At 59.2% G+C, this 14,990-nt stretch overlaps 1 protein-coding gene across 2 annotated transcripts in view; it reads left to right on the forward strand.

The window, feature by feature from the left end:
- The window catches only part of DOK4 (docking protein 4), a 41,779-nt gene that overhangs the window by 13,354 nt on the left and 13,435 nt on the right, over nucleotides 1–14,990 (forward strand). For both annotated transcript variants that reach the window (XM_073307417.1, XM_073307418.1), the window contains exon 3: nucleotides 14,629–14,736. In XM_073307417.1, the coding sequence (XP_073163518.1) occupies nucleotides 14,629–14,736 (108 nt within the window). The remainder of the gene's footprint in view (nucleotides 1–14,628; nucleotides 14,737–14,990) is intronic.

Below are 14,990 nucleotides of genomic sequence, written 5' to 3' on the forward strand. Positions count from 1 at the left end.
TGGGTAATTGATAGGCTAAGGGGAGAGAGGAGAGAAGATGGGTTTGCACTTGTTGCTTTCTGTGTAATTCAGTGGGAATCTGGCACTGTGGTTTGTGCTCGTGCTGTCCGGACAGGGCAGGCTGTGGCCCGGTGCGGGCAGGGACGGATTTAAAGCCACGAGGCAGGCCTAGCGGCCAAATCCAGCTAGATCCTTACACCCTGTCGCCCCGGGCCCCTTCCATGCCGCTGGCTGCATTTGCGCATGACGTGAGCACTGGCTAGGGAATAGTTAAATCTTCCATTGGGTCCCTCGCCTGGGAGGTGGGTTGTGCAGCCGGAGGAGTGGGTGGGTGGAAGTCGGGGGGAGGCGTACATGGTGCTGTACCCCTCTGTAGGGGGATGGGAGCGGGGGTTGGGATGTGTTAGCAGCTCACTGATTTGGGGCCCAAAGCTGCCCGTGCTCCGCTCCCATGGATTGCAATGGGGCCTGGAGGCGATTTCCAAGGATTCGGTCCTTAGTGAGAGAACTGGGGCCGCTGGTCAGGGACTTTGGGCCCCTCTGCTTACGGGAGTCACAGCGGCAGGCAGAGGCTGCCCGAGGGAGGAGCGGGGGTGGCAGGGGCAGCTGCTGGTAGAGGAGGTTCAAATTCTTGCTCCACCCTGCCCCTCCCCCAAAGAGCAGTTAATTTTTTCACCTGCCAGCCTGTCACGCGAGATGCAGGTGATCCCACGTGACCGGGGCTCCCAAGCTGGTTGGCTTGACCCATATTTTAAGCAGAGTTGGTGGAGAGCCGGTGTGCTTCGCATTTCAATGGAGAGGGCTCTGTACTAGGATCCGTTCTTAAAGGGGCCAAACTGCAATTGCTGAGACAAAGAAACCCCCAGATGCATGGAGCTGTGGGGTGGCGCATGGGCCTTTCCCACCCCCGGCAAGAGGAGGTCAAACCCTGGTTCGTGGCAGGGGCCAATGGGAGATCTCAGTCTGGATGTGAAATAACCCATCACACGGGTTATTTGGCCATGAGTGGCACCTCTGCTTGGGATGGAGTCGCGTCTGGGGCAGCATGGGGGGGCGGGGCAGGATGGACAGACTCTGGTATGGGGGACCAGGGTTGCAATAGCATGGGGCGGGGGGCTGTGGGTCAGGATTGAGGGGCATCAGCAGAGCTGGGTGTTTGGGGCCAAGCACTGGAATGGAAAGGGGAGTGGTGGGTTGGGATTTTGGGGCACTGGCAGGGCTGGAATAGCAGGGCACCCACATCTCCACTCTGGTGGGTGGCAGCTGGGCCTGGCTGAGCTGTTTGAGGGCAGGGGGTGCCCAGCGCCTGGGCTCGGGCCAGCTCCATCAGCACTAAATCACCCCCAGATAATGTCACCCAGCCAACCCGCCTGCAGCTGCCATCTGTGCACATTCTTCATCCCGGCCCCAGCTGCCCTGGGTCCCGCACATGGGGCACGGGGGCTGTGGGGAGCCTGTCAAGCCTTCTGATGTTCCCCAAGCCTCCACACTGCAGCAAACCCTGGGCCCAGCCATCGGGTGCAGGTTGTTACCCCATCTGTGCTCGTGGCCCCATGCACGATCCGGAGCTCCAGCCCTCCAGCGGGACTGCCTGTGGGTCTTGGCTGGCAGGCAGCAGCCTGTGTCCACAGGAAAGGAGCAGCTTCTGCACCCTACCGTACGGGGTGAGAGAGGAGTTTAACCTCCCCACGCGCCCTGGCATTTACTGCTGACAAGGCGGCTAGTTGCAACATGGCCTGTGGCAAACCCTCTAAGTCTCCTAGGCCAGTCGCTCACTAAGGACTTGGGGCCAATTTGAACTGGCGACTTAATGGTGAAAGGCCTTGTTTGTCGTCCCCAGGGCCCTGCGCCAGCCGGGTCTCCGCCGTGCCCTGCTGACCGTTTCTGGGGCCTTGCACCGAGTGGGTGCAGCCCTCTGCCGAGCTACCAGGCCCGAGCCGCCCGGGTGCATGTGGCAGATCTGTGCCTGTACTGGGCGTGGTAAAGTGAGAGAAAAGAGCACACAGCCCAGGTCGGGCTGGGAGGCAGCTCCAGGGGTCGAACCCAGGAATCTGCAGGTTATGGCCCAGTTCACTGTCCGCTTTGAGTATCCGGGGAAGCTGCTCTGGCAGGAATGGATGCTGGACTGCTCACGTGGCCGGCCAAGAATCTACCCCGAACTGCCGGGCCTCCCTCGGGCGTGGCTTAGTGCTTTTGGAGCGCCATTCCCCTGCCCTTCGCCGACATCAGGGATTCGGCCTCGCCTCTGAGATGGGTGTCTCTCGCCCCCTTGTGCAGCTGGGGAGGTGGAGCCCCAGAACTGGGGGAGGGGGACAGGCCAACATTTTCCCAAAGCGGCTGCTTGAGGCATCCGGGTGGGTCCGAAACCCGTGGCCGCTCCTGGAGCTTTCCCTGCACGCTCGGGCTCTGACAGGGGCCTTGTGTACGCCGGGGGCTGTCGGCAATTCTCTCCCCACTGCTCCAGCGTTTGGTGCAGCTTCAGGGGAGGGAGCCGGGGGGCAGCCGAGGTGGCGAGAGCCAGCTGCGAGGATGCCGTGCGTCTGAGCAGGGAGGCCAAGCGCGGCTAACGCTGCCCCCGCCTCTGGAGCTGCGCTGCTGGATGGAGGGAGAACGTCTGACTGTCTTCCAGGACGGTGCAGCCTCAGCCTCCTTCCCGTCGTTCCTGCTCCTGGCGCCCCGTCCCCGTGTGCCAAGCTCCGCTCGCCTCATTCCAAGCCCTCCTTTAAGGGGCACGGCGAGCGTCGGCCAAGTCCTGCCACCGGCATCGGACGCTGGAGAGAGCGCGGTTCTGAGGGGTAGGCCCGGGGCCAGCCTGGGAGAGGGGGGAGTGTCCCCCAGGCCTGTGCGGCTGGCCGTGCGTGTGGCAGGGATACGTCCCCTGCCCTTGCACTGCCCCTCGTGCTAGGGCTGTTTGGCACAAGTGCTGCCCTCTGCGGGCCTGGGCCCAGCCCGGGTGGGGGTGCTGATGGGCAGAGCCGAGCGTCTGCGGCGCTCTCTTAACGCCTGGTGCCTCCTCCTCCTAAGGACACAATGCGGCCCTGGGCCTGCATTACCCGCTGGCTCTCCTGGTGGGCATTATCTGTCCCGTTACATTGTGAGCTCCTCAGGGCAGGGGCTGTCTCTCTTGTGGGGTCGTGCACAGTGCGTAGCCCATTAACGACACTGTGATGTTTTGGGGTTCAACCCAGACCAGCGGGGGGTTCTGTCCTCACCTGCCCTGCAGTTCTGGGGGCCTCTAGAGCTCTGCTGCTCTGGCTCACAGCCCGGATCCCGGCTGCCAGCATGTGGGTCACAGCCTGGCTTCCACTGCCCGGTTACTGTTTGCAGAGTGACTCCAACACCCTGCCCCTGGCCCTAGACTTACCCCAGTCCGCCTGCTTGGGTCATGTCCAGCCCTCTCCTGGGACACTCTCAGACGTTGGTAAGTTCGTTGCGTCTTTGCAGAGTCAATACACTGCAGTTCATTAATGTAACTGGGCTTTGACATACACCCTCAGTCCAATCCCAGCGCTGGGTTGGTTTGGATCAAAAGTAAAACAAGTTTATTTAATCCAACAGAGAGAGGATTAAGTGATGCCAAGTATAAGGAATAAAGGTAGATGGGGGTTACAAGCAAACAGAAGTCTAGCCTAATTTTGTCAATAAATTGATCTTTGACTATTAGCGGTAAATATGCCCAATGGCCTATAATGGGATGTTAGATGGGGTGGGATCTGAGTTACTACAGAGAATTCTTTCCTGAGTGTCTGGCTGGTGAGTCTTGCTCACCTGCTCAGGGTTCAGCTGATGGCCATATTTGGGTTCGGGAAGGAATTTTCCTCCAGGGCAGATTGGAAGAGGCCCTAGGGGTTTTTTGCCTTCCTCTGCAGCGTGGGGCACGGGTCACTTGCTGGAGGATTCTCTGCAGCTTGAAGTCTTTAAACCATGAGTTGAGGACTTCAATAGCTCAGACGTAGGTCAGGGGTTTGTTACAGGAGTGGGTGGGTGAGATTCTGTGGCCTGCGTTGTGCAGGAGGTCAGACTAGATGATTATAATGGTCCCTTCTGACCTTAAAGTCTATGATTCTAAGTGAAAATACACTTCTAAGACACAACGTAGTTTCAGAAAGAGACCATCTTTGGTGAGCAGGTTTCTCACCTACACTCAGCTCCCCGAGACATCAGCCTCTTTGGGCAAAAGAGCCAACGCTCTGTGATTTCAAGAGCTCTGGCCCGTGGAATCCCCCAAGTGATGGATGCCCCCTTTGTCTTTTTGTGCCCCTTATATCACCCCAAAGTTCATTCTTCAGCCTTCCTGCTGCTCTTCTTTTCTTGTGGACATCCCATCCTCCTGCTGATTCGTATGCAAAGGTACTTCCATCGTTTTGATTCCACACTGCTTAATTGACATTGGAGACAGGTAGACAGCAGCCTCCCCTCCTGTCTGGGAGAGAACCTGTTTCTCCTTTTGTTTGGTCGCAGACTTTAAAGCGCAGTGTGTCAGTGAGCATCCAGAAATCCTCCTACAGTGTCAGTGCATTTTACAATGATGTTAATCAGCTGTGTGGCACAGGCTTGTATAAAAGACCTCACTCCATACACTGCTGTAACACAGTAACGTATGCACAATGGATTGCTTCTCATTTGAGGTTCAGAGCCCCTGTCTTTATAGCTGAGGCTGTCTCCCCTCCTCGCTAGGCTGATGGCTTTCTTCACCTTTTATGTAAATGCACCTTCCTCGTCTCTGGTCACATGTTGCCTACTTTACATCGGAGACGCTTTCAGGCAGGTGGAATATGTCCCCTTGTCTGCAACAGGCGCGGTGGGGGCCAAATACATTTTACGGACATCTTTGCAGCATGTATCTCTGAAGGCCTTTGTGGGTTTACCCTACGGACGTCGTGCGAGAATATTCATGATCAGTGAGTTATTAGTTTTCCAACGATCTATGACAGGCTGCCCTTGGGGTATATATCACGACCGCAGCGTGTTCGGTGTTGCCCGGCCTGACCAGAGTTGCTGACGCAAAGTAGCCAACCGCCAATGGGCCTCTGTCACAGGCACCTGCAGGGCCTTTGTTTTCCGAGTTCTGCCCCTTTAAATTCCTACGTGCGCTGACTGGGAGGCAGCCGTGGCGTGACGCACACACTGTGCTCTCTCCTGTGGAGCCTTCATTTTAGTTTGCTCCTGATGGTTTATTTTTCTGCCTGTTGGATGTGGCAGGACAATGCGGTTGACTCCAGCCAGGGCCAGGGAAAATGACTGGCACGGGACATGTGGGATCCAGTTCCTTGCTCTGTCACCAAATCGGGGCCTTGGTTCCCCGTCTGTAAAATGGGCACATTGATTGGTGTCTGTGAAGCGCTCAGCTACGGCCGGGCTGGGGCCAGCGGTGTCCAGACCTAGACTAGCAGCCCACTCACAGAAGCCTCTGGTATCGCTGTCTTCTCTGGAGCCTCAACGTGAGTGGGCTGTAGCCCATTGCTGACACTGAGCCAGGCCCATCTGCTGCTTAGGGGGGACCACCTGAAAGGAGCTTCTGTTCCTGTCAGGGGTTGGTACTTCTCCAGTTCCCCGGGTGCTGCAGACATCCCCCAGACAGAGGCGTGTGAGGGACACACCCACCTTGGAGGCAAGAAACAATCAGGCCTGGATCCTGTAAGCCGGAGCTTTGTGTGCAGAGGGCTGCGGGACTGGGAGAGCTGGGGGAGCGGGAAGTGCTCGTTCCCTGGACCAGCCCCCTCTGCAAATTGGCCATCGGCGCCTCACTGGCCGTGCGCGTCACGGGCTCTGAAATCTGCATCAGGGGCTAATTCTCCCAGACAGCTCAGTAAAGATGTTTTCTTAGAAGCAGCCGGAGATTCGCCGGAGGCGGACCGGGCTGGGAGGAAGTGCTATGTGCCAAATAGCCGCTGTGCTCTCAGGGGGCTTGTTATATGTCTGCAAAGCTACAGCACTCTGGCTCCCTGCATCTGAGCTGTCCAGAAACCTGGTCATTTCGCACAGGGGTTTCACCCTTCAAATGCAGGGGTTGCTCACCACGCTCCCTCCCACACAGGGTGCAGAGCAAGTCTAGTTATATGAAATCAAACTCGTGAGGAGATGTGGTCACCACAGTCTGGCCTGGGGCACTGCTGGGAGGAAGCTCACTGCAGTCTGGCCTGGCTCTCACTGGGCACTGCTGGGGGGAAGCTTGCCGCAGTCTGGCCTGGCTCCGGCTGGGCACTGCGGTGGGGGGGAAGCTCACCGCAGTCTGGCCTGGGGCACTGCGGTGGTGGGGAAGCTCGCCGCAGTCTGGCCTGGCTCTGGCTGGGCACTGTGGGGGGGGGGGGGGAAGCTTGCCGCAGTCTGGCCTGGCTCCGGCTGGGCACTGTGGTGGGGGGGAAGCTCGCTGCAGTCTGGTCTGGCTCCGGCTGGGCTCTGCTGGGGGGGGGAAGCTCGCCGCAGTCTGGCCTGGTTCCGGCTGGGCACTGCTGGGGGGGGAAGCTCGCCGCAGTCTGGACTGGCTCCGGCTGGGCACTGCGGTGGGGGAAGCTCGCCGCGGTCTGGTCTGGCTTTGGCCCAGCAGCGGTGCTGAGAGCAGGCAATGGGGCCAGTGTGCAATCCCTGGGATTAGAGGCAATAGCTCAGTGAGCGGACAGACAGACCTCCTGGCTCAGCAGCAGATATCAATGGCAGTAGAGCAGAGAAGGGCCAGTTCTGAGCAAGAGCGAACTGGTTAATTTCATGCTAATTACAGAGAACAAAGAAGGGGGGTGGGCAGGAAAGGGAAGGTGAATAGCTGGGAGGGATGTGATGCGGAGGGCTGTCAGGGAGAGGAGAAGGCGGGGTGGGGGTGGGTGGGAAGGGGGCAGCTCCCCCCAGAATAAAACTGCCTGGAAGGAGGCAGCGGGGGTCGAACTGCTGCAGGGAAAGGACCGGGGTCGGGGGGCTTCTGGGGCCTGAGGGGTAAAGCAGCGAAGGGCCTGTGCGTGGCAGAGGGGGCAGGTGTGTGCGAGTGCCCGGGGGAATACGCCAGTCAGGCAGACATGGCCGCTGCTCCGGCTGCCACTAATTAAGTGAGATTGCGCTGCAATTAACGCTGGCAGAGTGACCGGAGGGGCCTTGAGCATCCCAGGGAAGCGGGGGTGGGGGTGGGGGGAGCAGGAGAAGCTGTAAAACCCAGCCGGCCTCTGCTGTCCCCAGATCCAGGTTTCGCCTCAAGGCGAATCCTGGGACTCTGCAGGGATCGGGTAGACGCTGGTGCAGGCGGGGAGGTACCTGCTGCCCGTTTATTCTTCCGCCCTCCCCCCGAGAGAGGAGCCAGACCACGATAGCCCGTCAGTCACCCCCAGTCCCTGGCATCTGGACTAACTGGATTCCTGTTGTAGCCAGGCCCTTCTCTAGCACCTCCTGCCCAGAGTGCTCGACAGACACTAATGAGTTAAATCCCCCCTCCCCGCCAAGTGCTGTTATCTCCCAGGGAAACTGAGGCACGGGCGGGTCAGAGCAGGGCCCACGGCTTGGGCGTTGCTGATTCCTTGGTCCCAGGCTGAGATCGCTGATCACCCCACAACAGTGCAGGCCAGGAAGTGAAGACTTGGGACTGGAATCGCCTCGAGGTGCGCCGTGTCCGGCTGCAGCAGAAAGGTGGAGCAGGCGGCTCTGAGCTGCCGTGGCCGGTTAGAGCCCGGCTTGGCTGCTGTGTGCGGTTCTGCCCGGCGGGAAGCGGGCGAGGGTGCAGCGCGATGGGATTACGACAATAGCGGGGCGGAGGAATGTCCGTTCCAAGCTGAGACAACAGGCGTTCGTGGGCATGTCGAGGATCTCCCTCCTCCTTGTGCGTCGTAGAGAATGTGTCATAAACCCCGCCAACCTTTGTGGCCCAGGACTTCTGGGTTCTGTTCTCGGCTCCTGGCGTGCGTCTCTGCCCCTTGCTGTGGCTCAGTTTCCCCTCTGTGAGCTGAGGCTAATGATGTCTCCTCGCTGGCGTCCCTCCTGGTCGTTCCGCGCGTTGAGATCTGCTGTGGCGGGGTGGGGGTGCTGGCTGACGGCGGGGAGAGAAACCCTCACGGGTGGCAGCTGGGAACAAGGGAGCCTTACCCATTCCTCTCAATGGGCTGGGAAAGCCCCTTCGAAGTGCCCCTGGCGTTAACCCTTTCGCTGCTGAGCTGGTGCCGAGCCTGGCGCTCCCTGCCCCATCCTCCCGTGCCAGCCTGCTCCCGTGCCAGCCTTTCCGTTGGCCGGCTTCTCCGGACGTTGGCTGCGGCGCTTTGGGAGGGACCCGTGGGGCACAGCAAGGGACGAGCTTTGCCCTGTCGCCCTGTTGGAGACGGCTGGGGCACGCTACTGTGGGCTGGTTCAGTGCTGTGGTGCCGGGATTTTAAGCGGGTTTATGGTCTGGGCTAAAACACGAGCTGCGTGGGGCTTGGATGAGCTGGGTTCTATTTGAGGGCCTCAGGCAAGTTGCTTTGCCTCCCCTTGCCTCAGTTTCCCCATCTGTAAAATGGGGGGCGCTGATCCTGCCTCCTTTGGGAAGTGCCGAGGGATTCCTTACTGTTGTCTTTTGGAACAGAGTGAGGAGGGACCTGTGGGAGAGCCTTCCTGGGAATTTTAAATACTTCCTCTCCTGCCTTCCCCTCCCACTTCAGCAAAAGTGTAATTTAATCCACTGCAAGGATGAAAACCATCAGCAGCTTCTGGGGGGGGGGAGGGGGTCCCAGGGCTGAGCCCTTCCTGCCGGGAGGACTGCCCAGGGGAACCACTCCGCTGAAGGCACGGAAACCTGCCCCACCCGCAGCCCGGTTTGGGGGCTGAATTTTAACAGGGGTGTTCCCAGGCAGCTTATGGTTGAGTTGGCAGCTCTGCCAGCCGCCATCAGCCTCCACTGCCAGCTCCAGGAGTCCCGGGGCCCGTGTAAACTCTGGGCTGGCCGCGGTGCAGGCCCTCTGGTTTAACGAGCCGATAAATATTTTGGAATGTCCCCCGCGTTTATACGTGAGCGGTGGTGGCTGCTTTGGTTTCTGTGCCATCCCTCTGCTTAAGCAGCCTCCCGGGGCTGCAGGCGTCAGGCTTTCCAGTCCCCCCGGCCCTGCAGCCTGACTGGGGGTGGTTTGCACCCGCGCGACCTGCCATGACAGCGTCAGGGGAGGGGGGGTGGAGAAGTGGGCTCCTGGTCCTGTTTCCCTTCCCGTCCTGAACTGCAGTGCAGCATTGCTCCGAGCCATTGAACAGCTGCCGGGCCAGATCCTCAGCCGGTGTAAATCGAGAGTTCAGGATGTTTAAAGTGGCTCTTGAAGTGACCCTTGTGGATTTTGGGCCTGGTTCCGATTTTAAATCGGGAGTAACTGCATAGGGGCCAGGGCAGTTACACACCACGGTGCAAATCAGGAGTAACTCCATAGGGGCCAGGGCAGTTACACACCGAGGTGTAAGTCTGGAGTAACTCCGTAGGGGCCAGGGTGGTTACGTGCCAGGGTGTAAGTCTGAAGTAACTCCATAGGGGCTGGGGCGGTTACGTGCCGGGGTGTGAGTCAGGAGTAAGTCCGTAAGGGCCGGGGCGGTTACGTGCCAGGGTGTAAGTCGGGAGTAACTACGTAAGGCCAGGGCGGTTACGCACAGGGGTGTATGTCGGGAGTAAGTCTGTAGGGGCCAGGCCAGTTACACACCATGATGCAAATCAGGAGTAACTCTGTAGGGGCCAGGGCGGTTACACGCCGGGGTGTAAGTCGGGAGTAACTCCGTAGGGGTCAGGGTGGTTATGCACAGGGGTGTAAGCTGGGTCTGGGAGAGCAGCCTCCGGCTCCTAGCCGGTGAAGGGCGCTGGGCCTGGCCCGACAGACGGTGCTGTGGAGCTATAAAGTGGTGGTTCCCGGCGCACTGACGCCAGGTCCTTCCTCTGGGCGCTGTGCAGGGCGACTCCTCGCTGGCGCAGTGGTTACTTTGCAAACACTGAGTGCCATGTGCCAGCTGCTGGCTCTGCCCTTTGCAGTCCGGGGCTGGCACTTGGCCCTCATACTTGGGTGTACCCTGCCGCAGCCCTGGCCCGGGACCCGCGCTCAAGAAGCCTGACCCTGCGTCTCGCTGCGTTCATCCAGAGCGCCTGGAACCAGGAGCGGGCTGCTCTGCACCCACTTCCCCCAGGGCTGGCCAGGCAGCAGCCCCAGGATCGGAGCGAGGCATCGGGGGGGTTCCGGTTTGTGGGTGACAGGCGGGGCCGGGAACAACAGTGTCTGCAACGCAGTGGGGGCCTGTCGCCTGCCGAGCTGTCCCCACCTTGCTCGGCCTTTCAGCTCTGGTGGGTTTGGGGTGAGATGGACCCTGGGTGTGACCCTGGGGTGCGGCTCCTGGGCTGGGCCGCGGTGCTTGGGGCACACGATGCTTTATCAGGTCAGGGCCATGCACTGGGACTGGTAAAGGGCTGCCCTGGCTGCAGGTGCAAATGGATCAATTGCCCTGAGGATTGGCAGCCCAGCACGCTCACAAGGGGCAGCAGGGAGACGAAGCGGGTGATCCAGTGGGGCTGCAGAGATGAGAGGAGGTTGCAGGAGGGGGACGCTGCGGGAGAGTGTAGGCAGGAGACTCTGCATGTGGTGTGAGCAGATGGGAAAAAAAGGGGCGTGGGCTCACTTGGCATCTGGGATGCCAGGAGGGGGTGCGGCCAAGCACTGCCCATCCTGTCCTTACCTTGCCATTGCTTGGTGCCTCGGCATGCTGGCCTGGGAATCCCCTGGCTGGAGCTGCCTAGGCTTTGTGCTGGGGAGCGTGTGCACCACTGCCCCCTGCTGGATGGACCAGAACTGCTCCTCTGTCTCATAGGCCACGTACTGCTAACAGCTAGTGGAGATCCTCCTGGAGTTCGTTCTGCCCTCTCTTCACCCACAGCCGCTCAGCAGAACCTCGTGGGGGGCAGGAGAGTGACACGGGGCAGGTTCGAGGTTGCTGTGGCTTTGTTACACCTTGCACCACCGCCATGCCATCCTCCATCCGGGCATCAGCTGGCTGGCGCTGCCTCTGCTTTCTGTTCTGTTCCCAGCCACAACCTCCTGCCAGACCAGCCTGACAATCACCTCCTTGATCTCTCCCTAACCAAGCCGGGAGTACCATGCCATCTTGACCCTACCCAGCTGCTGCCCCAGCGCTGCCCACTCTCCCTTCCCTGGGCTGTGCCGAGCATTACCCCACCTCGTGGCCAGGCTGGGGTTTTGGGGCCTGGATCCAAACCTCTTTGAGTCCAGCTTTGGGTCAGGCCCTTGGTACAGTGTCCTGTTGCTGATGACTCTGGAAGGCTGAGCTACGAATCCTGGAGCAAGACAGATACCCCTGTTCTGTGTAGACTCAAGCGAGTAACCAAGTCCTCCCGGCTGCTGGCTTCTACAATGAGTGCCTATAGACCTGACCTATGCAGTAATTCAGCTCCAAGGGCCTTGCCGTCCAACTGCTGTGATTTCTCTTGTTTGAAAGCCTGGAGTGAGAAGAAAAAGGTTCCAGGATTCCTTGGAATGAGAAGAGAGCCAAGAAGGCAAATTGCATTACAGTGCCCAGGTGCTGCACGAACAAAACCAATAGCGGTGGTGGTGTAATGGGTCGTGCAATGAAATCCGAGGGAATCGTCTCGGAGCCGGGGTTCAGTCCGTACGTGAAATGCTAGGGGTGGGTGTGGCTTAACAATGAGCCTGCTGCCTTCCATCTTCAAGGGCTTTGCAAAAGTGGGTGGTGCTATCCCCATTTGAAAGATGGGGCAACTGAGGCCCAAAGAGCCTGAATTTTCTAAAAAGTGCAGGAGGACTTGGGGCACCTTAGAGACTAACCAATTTATTTGAGCATAAGCTTCCGTGGGCTACAGCTCACTTCATCGGATGCATCCGATGTATGGAGCTCACGAAAGCTTATGCTCAAACAAATTGGTTAGTCTCTAAGGTGCCCCAAGTCCTCCTGTTCTTTTTGCGGATACAGACTAACACGGCTGCTACTCTGGAACCTGAATTTTCTAAGCTATTGAGCACCTGCTGAGATCGATGGAAGTGTCAAAGTCAGGCTCTAATAACTAGTGGAAGTTGACATAGTAAGTTAGTGACCTGAGTCAGAACTGGGACCTGGAATGGCCTGGCTCCCAGACTCCTGCTGTAACCACTCAGTCCTGCTGCCTTGAGCTGGGGAGAGATTCTCGGTGTACCAGAGTGTCAGTTGCATGCCAAGAAGGGATAGGAAAGGAGGGGGCTGGTGTTAGAGCTTAAGAGATCGCCTCTGGGTTGGGGTTGAGGGGCTTCCTGTCTTTCTGCATGAACACTGTATGACAGTGGGCCGGCGGCTCTGATCTCTCCTGAGAAGGTGTTTCACGGCGGCTCCCAAATGGGGTGAAAGGGGGCCATGTGCTTCTGTTAGGGCTTATCAAATTCACGGCTGTGAAAACCACGCCACAGACCCTGAAATCTGTTCTCCCCGGTGAAATCTGGCTCGTGTAGGGGAGGGGCAGGGCTGGGGGCTCTTTACTGCGCGCAGTGTTCCAGATACTAGTCCCAGCTGGGCTGGGGCGGGACAGGACTTCCTCTTCCCCTGCAGGGGCCACTCCTGGGGCTGGGTCAGTCCCATCTCTGGCAACCTCCCCCGGCTGCAAGGAGCTCCACCGCTGCTGGCTGAACAGAAGTGGGGGTGGTACTACCATGCCCCCTACAATAGCCTTGGGACCCCCCCTTGGCCCTCCTTTGGGTTGGGACCCCCACAGTTACAACACTGTGACATTTCAGATTTAAGTATCTGAAACTGTGAACTATATAATTTTTAAAATCCTCTGACCGTGAAATTGACCAAAATGGACTATGAATTTGGTAAGGCCCTAGCTACTGTCTACAGCAGCATTTCTCAAACTGGGGTCCGCAAACCCCTGGGGTTTGCAGGCCCCCTGATCAACTCCTCCCCCTCCTTCCCTCAACCCCTCCCCCCCAGCGCCTCCTGAATGCGAAAAGTCGGGCGGCGCAGTGGGGCTAAGGCAGGTTTCCTACCTGCCTTGGCTCCGCGCTGCTCCCGGAAGTAGCCAGCACATCCCTGTGGCCTCTAGGGGGCAATCAGGGGTCTCCACGCACTGCCCCCACCCCAAGCGCCGACTCCGCAGCTCCCATTGGCTGGGAACTGCAGCCAATGGGAGCTGCAGGGGCAGTGCCTGCGAGCTGGAGCAGCATATGGAGACCCCCTGCCCTCCCCCCCCCCGCCTAGGAGCTGCTGCCAGAGGGATGTGCCAGTTACTTTTGGAAGCCGCCTGAAGTAAGCGCCACCCGGCCGGAGCTTGAACCCCTCACCCCCTCCCGCACCCCTGCCCCAGCCCCGAGCCCGCACCCAAACTCCCTTCCAGAGCTCGCATGTCTCACCCCCTTCTGCACCCAAAGACCCTGCCCTAGCCTAGTGAAAGTGAGGGTGGGGGAGAGCGAGGGACGGAGGGAGGGGGGATGGAGTGAGTGGGGGGCAGGGCCTCAGGGAAGGGGTGGGGCCTCAGGAAAGCAGGTGGGGCAAGGGCTGAGCGGAGGAACTTGTGGGGGGTCCCTGAAAAATTGTAAATCAAAATCGGGGTCCTGGGGTTGCTAAAGTTTGAGACCTGCCCGTCTACAGTCGGTGATTTCCATAGCCAGCATGCGGGGCAGACTCTCCTTTCAAGGGAGCTCGCCCCCCTGTCGAGCGAACCTATCCGCAGGGGACTCTCTGAGCGGGGGAACCTGTTGCTAAAGTCCAGCCTAGATCGTCCTCCAGTCGAGGCCCAGCCTGCTGGTTTGTCTGTCTGTCTTTGTCTGTAACGCGGTCACTTTTGAACGTGGGGGGCACGTTCTGGGCGTTAGCGGCGACGTTGGTGACAGTGAGCAACCGGGAGAAGGCGGATTTCCACGGGCGTGAGCGGGAGGAGCGTCAGGCCCACAGAGCGCCGGTTTGACGCGGCAGGGAGGGAAATCTCTCTGGCGGCCCCTGCTGCTGCCTGCACCTATCACAGGCCGCGGCTGTCATACTGGGCGTACAGCTCGGCCTGCGAAAGCAACCGAGTGCCTGACCCTCTCCTGGCCTTCCCACTTTTTACCGACCATAAGGGTGAGTGATGGGAGGTAGGGGCGGAGAGGAGTGAGCAGGGGGCGGGGTCTTGGGGAGAAGGTGTGGTGCGAGGGCGGGGCCTCAGGGAGAAGGGGCGGGGCCATGGTTCGGGCACTGTTGGCTCCCCCACTTGGAGGGACCTTCTGCTGCTCCTGCCTTGGTCCATCCCCAAATCTCTGCAGGGCTGTTCCCTACAGTCTAGGGTCCAGTCTGCATCACACAGGCTGCTGTAAAGTGGTGTCTGGTCCTTTCTCGTTGGAGCGATTGATCCATCCGACTGTCTTGTCTAGGGGCCCAGTCCCTGCCGTTTCTGAGCCCAGTGTACTTGTTCAGATTCACACAGATGTGGCCATAACGCGCACAGCTCTTCGGCTCTCCTTGGCCTCGAAGAAGCTGGACTGATCTGTGGTAGGGAGCAAACGGGGATTCACTGCAAGAGGTTTTCCCTGGATTTTGCTATAAATGAGGCTGGTGGTGACAGAAACCCCAGTCAGGGGGCGTTTGATCGCTGGGTAAAATGCTCCCCCGCGAGATGTCCCTGTGCAATTGCAGGGGTGCTCGGTTCATGCTGCAGCCTCTGTGTTGGTGTCTCTCCGGCAGATCTATCGGAGATGCTGGCTGGTGTTCAGGAAATCCTCCAGTAAAGGGCCCCAGCGGCTAGAGAAGTATCCGGACGAGAAATCAGTGTGCCTGCGTGGATGCCCAAAGGTTGGAGAGAGTCTGCTTATCTGCTGCCCCTTTGCTCTGACGCAGCTGAATAAATCACTGAGGCAGAGCTCCCACCCCCAGCCAGCGCTCTTACCCCATTCCCCACAGCGACTCCTGCTGGGTGGGACTGGAACAGCTGGGCGCTCCCCCATAGCTGGCGCTCCCTCCCCATTTGTCGTGGTGATTCTTCCGGGGCCTGGCCAAAAGTACGTTGCAGTGAAGAATTCCTTGCCCAGGGTGATTGTTGAACACTG

Source organism: Lepidochelys kempii, chromosome 12 (genome assembly GCF_965140265.1).
Source record: "Lepidochelys kempii isolate rLepKem1 chromosome 12, rLepKem1.hap2, whole genome shotgun sequence".
Taxonomy (NCBI): Eukaryota; Metazoa; Chordata; order Testudines; family Cheloniidae; genus Lepidochelys; species Lepidochelys kempii.